Source organism: Vidua chalybeata, chromosome 15 (assembly GCF_026979565.1).
Source record: "Vidua chalybeata isolate OUT-0048 chromosome 15, bVidCha1 merged haplotype, whole genome shotgun sequence".
In the NCBI taxonomy this organism is placed as follows: domain Eukaryota; kingdom Metazoa; phylum Chordata; class Aves; order Passeriformes; family Viduidae; genus Vidua; species Vidua chalybeata.
Window position 1 is genome coordinate 16,015,252 of NC_071544.1, and position 14,701 is coordinate 16,029,952.

Below are 14,701 nucleotides of genomic sequence, written 5' to 3' on the forward strand. Positions count from 1 at the left end.
ACATCAAACTAATGTCCTCTCACCCCACCCCCAGAATATCAAGGGGATGTTTTAAAATCAGAGGCAGAGAAACATTTCCCTGTGCAAATGGAGCAGCCGTGTGAAAAAGGAGAGTGTCTCCTTCTCAGGGTGGGAAGGGATGAGGAGGGAAGGACAAACAAGGCTCAGGAAGGAGATTTCAGGAAGAAATGTGCTTTTTTTCCCTGAGAATAAGCAGCATCTTCCTGAGAGCCATCATTTTGATTCACTGTTTCACGTGTAAATAATTTACCAGGCTAAAAGGTCAAGAGTTGCAGGTCCTTAGAGAAGGGGAGAAAAGTGCAAGCTGTAAATAAGGGACGAGTAACTTATGTGGAGCATAAAACACGTTATAGGCACCATGTGGATCCACAAATGCACAAAGAGGGAAACCCCAGCTCCACAACCACCACACAGAGGCAGAAATAACCTCTACCCCACACTGCATCCCCTTGAACTTCACTTGAGAGCAGGATGCACATTGAGCACAGTCTTTTGGGATAGAAATTACACTTTTAAATTAGCTCCACGACGCCCAGATGAGCCGCTGATGGATGCATGAAACAGAGGGGCGAAAGAAATTAATTTCCAGCCTCCTTGTTTTCATCTTTTCATCCTCTGATGTCAGGGTAATTGCTCCTGGATGTGACAGTGCAGTCCTTGCCTCTCTCCAGAAGGTGAGGGAACAGCTGCTTTCCTTCCTGACACCAGTGGATTTCCAATCAGCTGTCAGGCACCATTAGATCCCTGAATGCTTCCAGCGTGTCACGCTTTCCTCACGCTCACCAACTCCAAATGTGGGGCTGCACTCCCCGGTTTGAGGCGGAAAAGGTCAAATCTGCACAGATCCAAAGCTGCATCAAATCCCAGGGAAGGAATGCTGGAGAGACCAGCAGTACAAACAAGCAAAGGGCCACTAAGGAGCACGGGGTGTTATCCTGACACGGATATTCAGGTGGAAAGATCAGGAATAAGCAGCACTTTGTCCCACACACGCTGCTCCTCACTGTGGTTTTTACAGCAGTGCTGCCCTCAATAGTGAAATCTGTGCTATGGAAAATTTCTCGGGCTCAGGCAAGAAAAGTAAATAGTGGGCTTGAAGAAAGAGGATTTCATGCAGCAGTTTGCACAGATAGCCCAGGTTTTTGGGTTCACTCCCATCTCTGACACTGCATTCCAGAGCAATCACAAGCTGTTCGTTTCCCTGTATTTCCCTGCCTAGAGGGGCAGTTATTGAAGTCATCAGCTCCACTGGCATTTTTCATAAACATTTGTAAAACATGTGAAAACTTCAAATGCCAGACAACTCTTCCAAGGGATTATATTACACAGATACACTCCAAGGATTCATTTGATGATCTAGTTTGGAAAGTTACCCCTTCTGCATATATGGCAAGAATGTTTATATTATTTTTGCCACATGATTTCAGCCTTTCATAATAATGGAAACAATGATATAAGAATGAACAACTGACATTTCTGTTTGAGGACACAGCATGCATCTCCTCTGAAAGGCTCTGCAGCAGCTTTACAAATACATTTTCCTTTGGTATTTGCAGATACTTTGAGCTCCAAATTGTTTCAGCTACAAGACAGAACCCACCAAAAAAAAAAAAAAATAGAGAATAAAACACCATCCTGTGGAGGTGGGCATGTTGAACACAAATTCTGTTTACTTACATCTCTGTTATAACACCAGCCACTTCAATATAATGCATATGCATGCACACACTCACATATATATATATTTACATATAAAATAAACCAAAGTATAAATTTCAATGCAGTGTTTCAGAAATAGAGTGATTCAGAAAGCGTGTGGTGTATACAGCATATGCTCCATGGATAATATGTTGCCCAGCACAAATGGCAAACATGCAGGGAATAGACATTTTCTTCCAGGGCTCTGGAGCCTCCGAAGGCTTGGCAGGCTGGGAGCGTGCTGCACATTCTTTGGGAGAGAATTATGGGCTGGGGAACATTCCTGCAGCTTCCCAACTCTTTCAATAATTTGCCACCTGCACAGCCAAGCTGTTTGTTGTGTAAATCCCCAGGATCTCAAAACTCTGGCGCTGACCCCGATCCACACAGAGCCCCAGGGAACATGGCTTTAACTCCTCCAAAGGCTAAGATTAAACACGACTTTGGGGCTGCTGGCACCAAAAGGACCAAACCCAACACACATTTCCTCTGTTTCAGCAGCTCCTGCTCTCTCCTTACCAGCACAGTGCACAGGACCAGGGATGTGATCCTGAGCTCAGCTCCAAACAGGCTCCCCAGGAGATGGGCACGGCCCCGAGGCTGCCAGAGCTCCAGCAGAGTTTGGAAAATGCTCTCAGGGTGGGATTGTTGGGGTGTCTGTGCAGGGCCAGGAGTTCCACTGGCTGTTCCCTATGGGTCCCTTCCAACTCAGGATATTCTGTGTGAATATTCCACCTGAGCTTCTGCAAAACAACACAACTCTACAAAACGTAGGCAAACGTGGCCCAAAGCCAGCAGGCACAGCTGGGATGCTGCTAAAGGACAGGAGCAAATTTAGCTGCACTGCCACCCTGCTGGATTCACCTTGGTTTGGATCAGCTCGTTCCAAACCTCACATTTTTCCAGTTCCTATGCACAGAGGCAGCAGGGCAGGATCTGGGTTGCAAACACACCCGGGAAAAAGCTCCCCTGCCAAGGAGAGCAAAGCAGATTTGGGTCTCTGCTGCTGGAGGTGCCAGCACAGGGAGGAAGGGAAGCAGCTTCCACAGCTCCTGCCTGGGAGCAGCTGGAGTTTGCCTCTGCAAGGGTGACCATGGTAATTCCATCTGTATTCCAGCAGTGCCTGGCCACAGCCACCTATCCCAGGTTTCTCACCACCTGTCCCAGGTTTCTCACCACTTATCCCAGGTTTCTCACCACTTATCCCAGGTTTCTCACCACCTGTCCCAGGTTTCTCACCACATATCTCAGGGTCCTCACCACCTATCCCAGGTCTCTCATGTTAATCATTAACAGGGCCAGAGCTGGGAGAAATTAGACTCAGTAAGTGGCTTCTCATTTTGTGGCAGAGGTTGCCAGGGCAAGGAAGAGCAAACTGCCAACCATGTCTCCTCTGAACAGTTTGTCTTTTAACGGGGTTGTAGAAAACCTCGAGAGGGAAAAAATTTCCTCCTCTTCCCAGCCACAGCCACCACCCCACTGCAAATCCCAGGATCACTGAGGCTGGTAAAGCCCTCCCAGCTCATCCAGTCCCAGCTGTGCCCCATCCCCACCTTGTCCCCAGCCCAGAGCACTGAGTGCCACATCCTTGGACACCTCCAGGGATGGGGACTCCAGATCTCCCTGTGCAGCCCCTTCCAACGCCTGACCACCCTTTCCAGGGAGAAATCCTCATGATGATGATGAATCCAGCCTGGGCTGGATCCCAACAAGAAACAGCACAGGGTTCACGGGATACTCTGGAATGTTGGCTTTTCCTTCCTCTCCAGCAGCTGCCCTTCTCCTGGGCATCAGAGATGGGCAGGGTCATGCCAGGGTTGCCAGGCCAAACACAGAGGGGGAAATCTGGTCCCCACTGCTGAGGAAGGAACAAACTCCATCTCCACAAAGGATGAGCACAGAACACGCCCTGCAGCAGGAATTGATTTACACAAACCCAATGAAAATGAGAAGCTGAGGGAACAAGGTCTCAAATGAGAGTGAGCACAGGCAGGACTCCACTGCTGCGTATTCCACATGGGAATTCACACCCTGCCAGCTCCACACCCCTTCCAGGACCTTCTGGCTCATGCAGCATCACAATGTGAGCTTTCAGAGAGAGCTTTAAGGAGCAGAAATGAGCCCCCATGAAAACAGATTTCATTCCCACCACTTTTTGGGAACAACTTGGTTTTGTCAGCCAGTTGCAACAGCCATGAACTCTTTGCAGGCAGCTGTAGCAGAGATGGCTTTTCCCCTATGATATCAGAATTTCCATGGAAAGAGGTGCTGGTTTACAGCTCTTGTGATTGTGGTGACAGGAGGGCAGTGAAGAAGGGGGGCTGAGAACGGAGGAAATGTGCATGGCAGTGATGACAAACGCTGACAAAGAAAGGACTGACCTCTGGCTCTGATCATCTGTGACAGAAAGTGTGACTGGAATTCAGGTTTTTCACAAATTGAAATTACAATTAAATACCCACATTTCCCTGATCGGCCAAAGGAATGGCGTTCAGGGGGACTGTAAGGAAAATAAGATTAGAAATCATTGATTGCCATCTTGATCCAAGAACTTTCTACACCAATTTTTTCCCTATTTATTTCACCTGAAATAATCTTTCTCCTTAAGCTTTACAAGTTTGCTTCCCCTCAGCCTGAGCATTTATCCTGCCACAAGAACTCCAACACAACAGCAAACAGGTAAAAATTCTCCCTTTCTGAGTCTTCTACTGACCTGAACTATGGAAACTGCCTGAAGCTTTCCTCGAGGCCGTGGATATAGGGAGAGTTCACAGATCTCATAAATTTTGTACTCGGGATGTGATTCAAGGAGAGGTTCACAGTTCTCCTCCCTGGGGGCCTGGCTGCTTTATCTACGACACCACAGTTTAGTGCTCTCACTGTGTGCTGTGATGTCGGGCAAAACCACACAGATAAAACAGATTAAACGCTCTGTTCTTCTCTTCCCCCCCCCACCCCGCTACAGATCTCAAAACTATTAAACACTGCTTGACCTCCACCCCACAGCTTCTAAGAGAACCCGTGAACCCTCATTATCTCATAACTACCTGCTTTGCCCCCTCTGTTCTGCCTTGGAACATCAATTGTGCCACCGTGAGAAAGAGGTCAGTGCATCCACCCACAGGAAAAGGCAGAGACCTCGCACAGGGACTTGGAGCAGTGCTCTGCTCCTGCAGCAGGACCAGCACCGGCGGCAAGGCAGCCCCAGACCAGCCGGGAGCATCCCGGGGCTGTCCCGGACCAGCCGGGAGCATCCCGGGGCACTTCCAGACCAGCCGGGAGCATCCCGGGGCTGTCCCAGACCAGCCGGGAGCATCCCGGGGCACTTCCAGACCAGCCGGGAGCATTCCGGGGCTGTTCCGGACCAGCCGGGTACATCCCGGGGCATTTCCAGACCAGCCGGGAGCATCCTGGGACACTTCCAGACCAGCCGGGAGCATCCCGGGGCTGTCCCAGACCAGCCGGGAGCATCCCGGGGCTGTCCCAGACCAGCCGGGAGCATCCTGGGACAGCTCCAGACCAGCCGGGAGCATCCCAGGTACCGGAGGCTGCACTGAGGATTTTCCCCTCCTGCATCACGGATGCTCACAGTCTCTTCCAGTAATTTGTTAATTGGGAGGGATCTTTGCTCGGGGCAGTCCCCAGTAAAGCCTGGGCTGGATTCTGTGCTGCTGAACAGTTTCGCCTTTGAGGTGGCTGCCTCTCAGCCCTTCCGCGGGAAGGAGCCAGCCCAGGACAGCAGGAAAAGCCCGCAAAATGAATAAACACCCGCCTCCTCCATCGCTCCCTGGCTGCTGCGAGGGTCCCAAGAGAGGAGCCACCCCTCTGCCTTCGCTGCTGGCTCCATAGCGAGGCTAAAATCCATTAATTATGTCCCTGCCAGGGGTGACACGGAGAAGCGGTCGGGATGGGGACCGGGATGGGGACCGGGTGCCACCTGCCGGGACGGCCGCGCTGCTTCCCCCGCTCCGAACCAGCACCGCGGCCTCGGCTCTGCTCCCGTCCCTGTCCCCGAGCAGCGACCGCCCCTGGGACCGGTGACAGCTCCCAGGGAGGGGCTGGGGCTGTGCCAGGCAGGCTCAGGTTGGATTTTGGGAAAGGTTCTTCCCCCAGAGGGTGCTGGACACTGCCCAGGCTCCCCAGGGAATGGGCACGGCCCCGAGGCTGCCAGAGCTCCAGGAGGGCTTGGACAGGATGCCAGGGTGGGATTGTTGGGGGTCTGTGCAGGGACAGGAGCTGGGCTGGATGATCCTGTGAGTCCCCTCCACTCAGGACATTCAGTGATTCCCCTCCCCACGGGAGAAAACAAGGCCATGTGCCCTAAAAACTACCCAGAGCGGAGGTGCAGGGTCCTGGCAGATGTGTTTTATCAAACACGTTCCTATGCTGGCTCTAAGCAGTCTCTGCAGTGTCCCGTCACTGCTGTCACACGCGTGACATCAGCACGAGGGTCAAAAAACCATCGAGTAACACCCACACATCCCTGTGGGTCCCACCGGGGCAGGGCACTGCCACCATCGCACCGGAGCCACGCCGGGCGAGTGGCACCCGCGGTGGGGACAGAGGGCTGCCGGCAGCCGATGCATTCCAGGGACACTGCGGAGTGCCGGGATGAGCCGTGGCTGTTTCACTGAGCGGTGACAGGGACCGGGCACAGGGACGGGTTCTGCTGCAGCAGGAGCTCGCGTGTGTCCCCAGAGCACGGCTGTCACAGGAGGTGACACGCTGCCATTTGTCCCCCTTGTCTCCTCAAAGCTTCCCTGTGAGGGTGGGCAGGCCCTGGCACCGGGTGCCCAGAGAAGCTGTGGCTGCCCCTGGATCCCTGGAAGTGCCCAAGGCCAGGCTGGGTGGGGCTTGGAGCCACCTGGGATAATGGGAGGTGTCCCTGCCCATGGCTGGGGGTGGCACTGGATGATCTCCAGAGGTCCCTCAGCTATTCTGGGATTCTGTGATTACATTCCTGCACTGCTTGTCCTCCTGAATGAGGATGGGACTATCCTATTGGGATGGGAATATCTTCTTGGGATGGGAATATCCTATTGGGATGGGGATATCCTGTTGGGATGGGAATATCCTTTTGGGATGGGGATATCCTATTGGGATGGGGATATCCTATTGGGATGGGAATATCCTTTTGGGATGGGGATATCCTATTGGGATGGGGATATCTTCTTGGGATGGGAATATCCTATTGGGATGGGGATATCATATTGGGATGGGGATATCTTCTTGGGATGGGAATATCCTATTGGGATGGGGATATCCTATTGGGATGGGGATATCTTCTTGGGATAGGAATATCCTATTGGGATGGGGATATCCTATTGGGATGGGGATATCCTAATTATCGCGTACAGCATCACTCGGAAGGAAGCAAACCCAGCGTGTGGGATCTGCGCCCGGCAGCTCCCGGGTGCAATCGGTGTCAGCGATGGTCTCGGCACACACAGCCCCAGCTGGGGGCAGTCGGGACTCAGGATCCCGACGGAAATACTGCACGATCCCACACAAATTGTTTTGGGTTTTTTTTTTTTTTTTTCGCAATTTACATTATCTCTGCGCTCGCTACACAGGAGAACACGCAAGTCGCAACCTCGCTGTTATCATGGGAGGGGGATCCCTGAGCATCCAGCTGCACGCCTGGAGCATGCTAAGGAACAGTCTGCCCGGCTGAACCCGTTCCGGGGGGACACGGGGAGCCCTGTGACCTCCCTGGCCGGGCGATCCCAGCACCGCCATCCCCGCACAGCCGCCGGTGGGTGCGGGGAGGGTCCCCACAGTCCCGCGAACTACAACTCCCAAGACGCACCGCGGCAGCAACGCGCCCGCCTTTCTGCTGCCGCGCCGGGCCGCGCCGCGCTTCCCGCTGGGATTTGTAGTTCTAAGGAGATATTAAGCATATAGCATCCCCGCTGAGGAGAACTCGCCTCCCCGTGATGCAGCGCGGCGCGGTGACACCATCGGCGCGCGCCGGCGCGGAGGCCGCGGGCGATGTCGGAGAGCGGCGGCGGGGCCGCGGCGGGCGCGGGCGGCGGCGCGGGGGCCGCGGGGCCCGGGCCCACCGACCCCGGCTCGCTGCCGCCCGGGGACCCGCAGCTCATCGCCATCATCGTGGAGCAGCTCAAGAGCCGCGGCCTCTTCGACGGCTTCCGCCGCGACTGCCTGGCCGACGTGGACACCAAGGTAGCGGGGCCGGGCGGCGAGCCCAGGCCCTCCCCGCTCCCCGGCGCGTCCCGCAGCGCTGGGGCTGCTCCCGGGAGATCCCTGCAGATCCACACCCCGGGCGGAGAACAGGCTCAGCCTTGCATTTCTCAGCCCGGGCTTTCCTGGGAAAACACCTTCCCCTAAGAACAGTGCTGCTCCCAGCCTGTATTTCAAAAATTCGCGTATTCTCAAACGTCCCTATAGTCTCAAACCGAACCTTCAACCTTTGTTTCTTGAGTAGATGATCTCAGACTGTTGCTTGACATCCATTTTTTCTCAGCCACAACGAGCTCCTCATCATCTGTTGCCAGTATTGAATTGGGCTGTCAGCATTGAGTTGGATTGTACTCAGTGACTCTCAAAATTCAACGCTTTTTCTTGCTTTCCCAAAGCTTTTATGTTTCCAGCAGGAGCCCTGTCCTGGGATGTGCCGTCCTCACCCAGGGCTGACAGATCAAACTCTGAAATATCCCTGTTTCCCTCTTGTCCTTCCCTTGCATCCAGGGTGTGCATGGTCCTGAGCATTTATATGGATTTGTTAGTTAAGCTCCTGTTCAGTGGGATTACATTTCCTCTGATAAAACTCAAATAATTATAATTATCTCCAAAATTACAATTTTATATTTTTATTCTTCTCTTCTCTGCTAGTGCCGCAGAAGCAAATAATTCAAGTTTTTCTTTAGTGACAGTGTTGCTCAGCCAGTTTCCTAGGAGTTCTGGGGTGAAGGCTTTCCAGACAACGAGAACTGTGCTTGAACAACCTCTGTCTGCACAGTTTGGATTTCACAACCATTTCAGCCCCAATCTATCCAGCTGTTTGAATTATTACAACACTGAGTGTTCTGTGCAATTTCCAGTTGTGTTCTCGGGGAAAACAGGATTATCTTTGTTCAGAGAGTGAGAGGAGGGAAACAGACAACAGAGCAGTCTGTGTGTGACAATAGCTGCAGTGTGCAGGGCTCTGGCAGGGGGTTGTTTGGAGCTGTTTGAACTGCTGGACTGGATTTATTTTTGTTGGTTTTTTATTTTTTTTTTAGCCAGCCTATCAGAACCTGAGGCAGAAAGTTGACAACTTTGTCTCGACCCACCTGGACAAGCAGGAATGGAACCCAGCCATGAACAAGAACCAGCTCCGGAACGGGCTGAGGCAGAGTGTGATCCAGTGAGTGAGCAGCAGCTGCACAGTCAGTGATATTCCATAAGCCAGAAGCCACCTAAGGCAAGGCAGAACTGGCAGAATTCAGTTTTTCACGCCACTTCCCTTTGTCCTCCCTGAGTTTCATTGTGAGAGTCAGTGCAGTCTGAACTCTCCCCAAAATGCACATTATTGCTCTGCCTGAAATGGGTGGGTTTGAGTGGGGAAATATTTCTGTTTGCTGCAATAACGCTGTGCCTGTGCACTGACCTGGGTGACCTTGATCTTAACTTTCAGGGAACAGAAGATCCTCTAAAGATTCTTTTCAGAAAGAGTCCTGAGGATGCCAGAGGTGTTTGTGTGTAGATTCCAACCCTTGTCACAGCAATCTCTGCAGCAGGACCAGTTCCTGTCCAGCTGTTTCAGACCCTGCACTGGGGACCACCAGGGGATCAGAGGGATGGAGCAGCTCTGCTGGGAGAGCTGGGAGTGTTCACCTGCAGAGGAGAAGCTTTGGGGTGACACAACTGTGGCCTCCTCCTGAAGGAGCCAACACGATGGGGAGAGAATTTTTACAAGGGCCTGGAGGGACAGGACACAGGGAATGGCTTCAATTGAGAGAGCAGGGTTGCAGTAGATATCAGGAATAAATCTGTGAGGGTGGGCAGGCCCTGGCACAGGGTGCCCAGAGCAGCTGGGGCTGCCCCTGGATCCCTGGCAGTGCCCAAGGCCAGGCTGGACTGGGTTTGGAGCCACCTGGGACAGTGGGAGGTGTCCTTGCCATGGCAGGGGGTGGCACTGGATGGGCTTTAAGGTCCCTTCCAGCCCAAACCATTGTGTGGCTCTGACATTGCTTCCCAGAGCTGCTGAGTTTTAACCAGGGAGAGGAGGATGAGGTATTGCACAAAATGTTGTAAAGAACAGCCCTGGTCCTGGGGAGTCTGAACAGTCCCTGCCACTCCTGGAGGGGCAGGGCTGAGCCCTGGGGGTGTCCAGCTGTGTGTCCTGCCCACCCAGGCTGCTGTTACCTGGAGGTGGCACAAGGTTGGTGGCCCTGTCTCTGCATCCTTCACAGCCTCATTATCCTGAGGCTCCTCTCCCAGTGCCATGAATATCTCCATTTCCTGCTCCTGCTCTCTTGCAGACATGACTTAACCCTCCCAGACAGCCTGTGCCCCACCATCCAGGGACCTGACACAGCCCCTGAAGTCACCAGGCACTTCAGTTCCTGCTGCTCAGCCCGGAGCTTTTGCTGTGTGCTCACTGTCTTGTTTTTATAATCCATTCCCATCTGTCTAGACTGTTACAAGGAGCAAGTGACAGTCCTGTTCTGAGGGGCAGGGCTCTTCTCCCTCCACTCAGCCAAAAAAAAAAAGCCTTTGCTCTCACCTGCCCTCCTCCTCAGAATAGCTTATTTCTCTTCTTGTGCCAAAACGTGTTTGTGCCAAAATGTGTTTGTTTGCTTTCATGTTGACCTGGTTTCCACAGGAGCTCTATTAAAAGTGGCTCTTGGCCAAGGTGTCATTTAAGTACCTGGGAGAGCAGATGTGAGTTGTTAATACTGTAGGGAGCAGGGAGAGAAATAGGTGAGTGAAACAAGTCCCTGTTAAGGATCTCCTGAGTAGGCTGCAGTTCTCACCATGTTAATGCTAATTGCAGTTGACAGGAGGGCTCTGGAGAGTTTCTGGAGGAGATTGGGGAGAAGTTTTTCAGAGGAGCTGAATGACTTCTTTGTCTTTGTTCAAGGTCAGGAATGCTGGAAGCTGGAGTGGACAGAATTATTTCTCAGGTGGTGGATCCAAAACTAAACCACATCTTCAGGCCTCAGATAGAGAGAGCGATTCATGAATTTTTGGCTGCACAAAAGAAAGAGGAAAATGTGCCAGCTCCTCCTCCAGAGCCTGAGAATAAGGATCCTCCTGCTCCATCTCAGGATGCTGCCTAAAGGTCTGGTATCTCTGCCCTTACTGCTGACATTCCTTGTGCCTCATCTCTGTATTTGTACAGTGTGAGATAGAGGAGGGCTTGGCAGGGGGGACCCTTTGATCAGCAGCCTGTTGTCATTGTCACACAGCCCTCTGCCACTCCAGTGGCTGCTAAAAATAACTGGGACTAAGACATGGGGATGATGTAAATCAGCTATCAAGGAACACTGTGCACTCTGCCAGAGCTGGGTTTGGATCAGCCCAAAAGGCCTTTTATTCCAGTAAAGCATAGCCTAAATAAAAAAAGAAAAAGCATATCCAGCAGCATTAACATGGAAGTGGCTGCATTGCCTTCAGAACTGTATCAAATGGATTAAAAATATATATCATGTACTGAAACACAGTGGGACTAGAGTGGTGACAGGTTATTGTGGCTTAGCATTGAAAGTTTTAGGTATCTCTGCTTCAGAACAAACCCTGGAGTGTTGAATTGTCACTGACCAAAATAGTCCTGCTGGGGTAAGGGCAACATCTCTGGGAGTGAAAAACTGTTCACTCAAAAAACTGATTTAAATAGAGCAACCTGGATCTTCCAGCTGCAAGAACTGAGGGTGCCCTTGTGGCAAACAAGTTCATTCTGGCTTTTGTGATTAAAATAACTCCAGGGGCCTCAGGGGGCCATAACTGCTCCTCTGTCTTAGCACAAGGTGTGTCCATCTTTGCTAAAGTTGCAAAGGTTCATTTGGATATTTAGGAACCACTGCCTTGGTGGGAAATTTCAGTTTGCAGCTTTGCTGGGGCACTTAAAACCATGCTGCATGAAAGGAAGTTAATTGTCAGTTGTTCCATCTGCCAGGGATTTCTGAGAGCAAAAATGCTCCTTATAATCTACAGCTGATTTATTTAGGAGGAATAAGAACCTACAGTGGCTGTTCTAATGCTTGGAATTATCAGAGCAACCAGCATGGGGGTTTAGCTTAATAGTAGAAGTTTAAGTGGCTGTAGTATCATCCTGCATTATTTGCTTGTCACTTGCAGGTTTAATGCCTTGAATTTTTGCATTTGGTTTAAAAGTCCATTACAACCCACAGCAAAATGCAGTTGTTCATATATCCTAATCTATCCTAATGCACTGACTTGTGAAGGTGCTTTTACATCCTCTAAAATCTTTTTTTTTTTTTTTTTCTTTCCTTGCAGGGAGATCCTGCTGCTGAGCAGCTGCAACATGCCCTGTTAGACTGGCAATGGATTCCTTGTTCCCTTTGGTGCAGGATTGCTGTGTGCCAAAGATGATTAACCTTTATTAGGCCTGTGGGAAATAGGCACTGAAATGGGGAAATTCAGGTGCCCCTGGAGTTCTGCCTGTGGAGGGACAGCCCAAGTGTGGAGAGATTTTTGCTGTGAACTGCAGTGTGTATTCATTAGTCATGCCTTTGGGCAAGGGGGTGGGAAGGAAAAAAGGGAGTTGGCTGCTGTCTGGAGGGACTGGGGAAGAGGGTTGAGGTGCTACAAGGAGCACAAAGAAAGGAAGGAGGGTTTGGGGGTGGGGTATTTTTTGGAGACCAAGTAGAGCTGTCAGATTTGCTTTGAGGGAAGCCAGAGGAGGGGGAGCCTCGTGTGCCTCTGCTGGGTTACAGGGAGCAGCAGGTGCCAGGACAGGTGGAAATCACTGCACTGCCTGCTTTGGGAAAGACACTTCCTGTTCAAAACTGGAGCTAAAGCTTCAGGATCCACTATCCAGATAAATTCTCTTGAACACAGGAACACGTTTACAGTTGGCTATGCCTATAGCTGATGTCACTCCTATTTCCCAGGGAACTCTGGGGAGCAAAGGGCACACCAGAGTAGGGGAATCAGGTGGAAAATTGTCTTTTTCTGCTTGGAAGACTTTTCTTTCTCAGGTGCCTGGTGGAAACTGTCCTATGCTTTCAGCTTGAATGCATGCAGTGTCCTCTGGATGACAGTCAAATGGAGAATGTGATAACCTGTTCTGCCAGCAAATGTCCACACCTTTTTTGCAATAAAACACCTCAAAAAGCATCTCTGGGGCTTGGCTTCTTCAGCAATTTTTCTTAAGGAGAAACTATTTAAAGAAATGCAGGAGTCCTGATGGCTGGAACCCTAAGGAAAGTGTGACCTTACAGATTTTATGGGTTAATCCAGGTTTAACAACCTGGGCTTGTTTCTTATCATGAAATAAGATGATTTTAGTACCACAGAAGATGTCTCAAAAATGTAAAATATTGTGAGGATTGTGTGAGTAAAGGGTTCTCTCCTGGATGTTGGTTTAGGGGTTAAAGACTGCTCAAAATGTGTAATAAATGTTTTCCCTTAAGGGCAGCTCTTGACAGAAAAGAACCTTTTACCTCCTGGTAGGGTTCTCAGCCACTTCTTTGGAACTGAAACATTTATTGAGGGGTAAAAAAATTGTTTAAGAGTTTAGAAAGAGCAAATGAAAAGGATTCTGACTGTGCTTAGGCACATTCTGGGTGACAATAGCAGCAGTCAGGGAGCAGGGACAAGAGCTCAGGAGTTTTTTGTAGCAAGTCAAGCTGGATTTACTGCAGTAAGGAGGGAACCTGAAGCTGCATTTCCTACCTGACAGCTGCTTGAAGAGATGAGTGAAGGAGAATAGACTCAGCCAGGGTAGTTTTTAAAAGGCTTTTCCATTGTTGTCTCTGTGTTAACCCTGAGCTCTGACACTGCTGTGCCTTTGGTGGGGCCCAGCCTGTGCACGGCTCCTGTGGCTGTGGGAACCTTCAGATCACAACAGAAGCACCTGAAGAGTTGGGGCAGCCAGTTTGGGATCACAGGCTTTAATGTTGGGGTTATGAAGTCCTTGCTTTGCATCAGAGCCTTGGAAGCACCCCTGGAACAATGGGACAGTGACAAAAGCCACCAAGCCCTTATGATGAAGGACTTGTGCAGTGCAGTGCCCTTTGATGAAGTCTTGCCAGTCACACAGCCAGAATCAGGATTCCAGCCTTAAAACCTCAGTGATGAAATAGAAATCTTCACACCAGAACAAAAGAACAAAGCTGTAGCCACTGTAGAAGTGGAATTGTCCCTGCAGCTGGGGAATGAGTCAGGTTTTGCTGTGCTGGGTGTGTTAAACACAGGCCGAGGAATATGGGGAGGCAGAGAGGTCCAAGACATTCAAGGAATCAAGAAGCTCACATTAAACTGAGATGTTTGCATAAGCAGAACTTCCCTGTGGCATTCACATTCTCTGGGCAGAGAGACACGATTCTGTCTCTCAGGAGAAGCACAGAGAGAAGAAGAGAAAACAATCTTTATCCCTGCTCCTTTGTTTTCTCCATGTGGAATGTGGTGTGGAGATTGTTCACCTGAAGGAATTGCTGGATTCGATTCTGGTGAAGGTTGTGTAAACTCAATAACCAATTAGATCCAGCTGTGTCTCAGACTCTCAGCAGAGAAGCCACCAGTTTATTAGTAGTTGTTGATAGGCAAGAAAGAAGTGTGTAGAATAGGATAGTATCTCTTTAAATAATATATTAATGTAAGATAGTATAGTTTTAATAAAGCTGTCCTTCAGCCTTCTGATCTAGAGCCAAACATCATCATTTCTTCCCAGTCAGGGTTGCCTTTTTTACTATACTTTCCTTATTTTCCCACTATGTCTCTGCCCTTCTTCCATCAAACCCTGCAGCCATACAGCAGTTCTGACCTCTCTGTTCCTCTGACAGTGTCCCAAATG

The 14,701-nt window shown here is 50.6% G+C and overlaps 1 protein-coding gene and 1 long non-coding RNA gene across 2 annotated transcripts in view; one reads left to right on the forward strand and one right to left on the reverse strand.

Moving 5' to 3' along the window:
* Positions 1-14,701, reverse strand: part of LOC128795676 (uncharacterized) — a 100,201-nt gene that overhangs the window by 60,840 nt on the left and 24,660 nt on the right. The window lies entirely within an intron of this gene.
* Positions 7,711-13,023, forward strand: BOD1 (biorientation of chromosomes in cell division 1). The gene is made up of 4 exons (XM_053956669.1): positions 7,711-7,902; positions 8,961-9,085; positions 10,805-11,005; positions 12,181-13,023. Exons 1-3 carry the CDS (start codon positions 7,711-7,713, stop codon positions 11,001-11,003), a joined length of 516 nt encoding a protein of 171 aa, XP_053812644.1. The 3' UTR covers positions 11,004-11,005; positions 12,181-13,023.

Coding starts and splice junctions, on each gene's coding strand:
- BOD1 (XM_053956669.1), top strand. CDS start 7,711: ATGTCGGAGAGCGGCGGCGGGGCCGCGGCGGGCGCGGGCGGCGGCGCG. Junction 7,903..8,960: donor TGGCCGACGTGGACACCAAG/GTAGCGGGGCCG, acceptor TTTTTTTTTTAG/CCAGCCTATCAGAACCTGAG. Junction 9,086..10,804: donor CTGAGGCAGAGTGTGATCCA/GTGAGTGAGCAG, acceptor TCTTTGTTCAAG/GTCAGGAATGCTGGAAGCTG.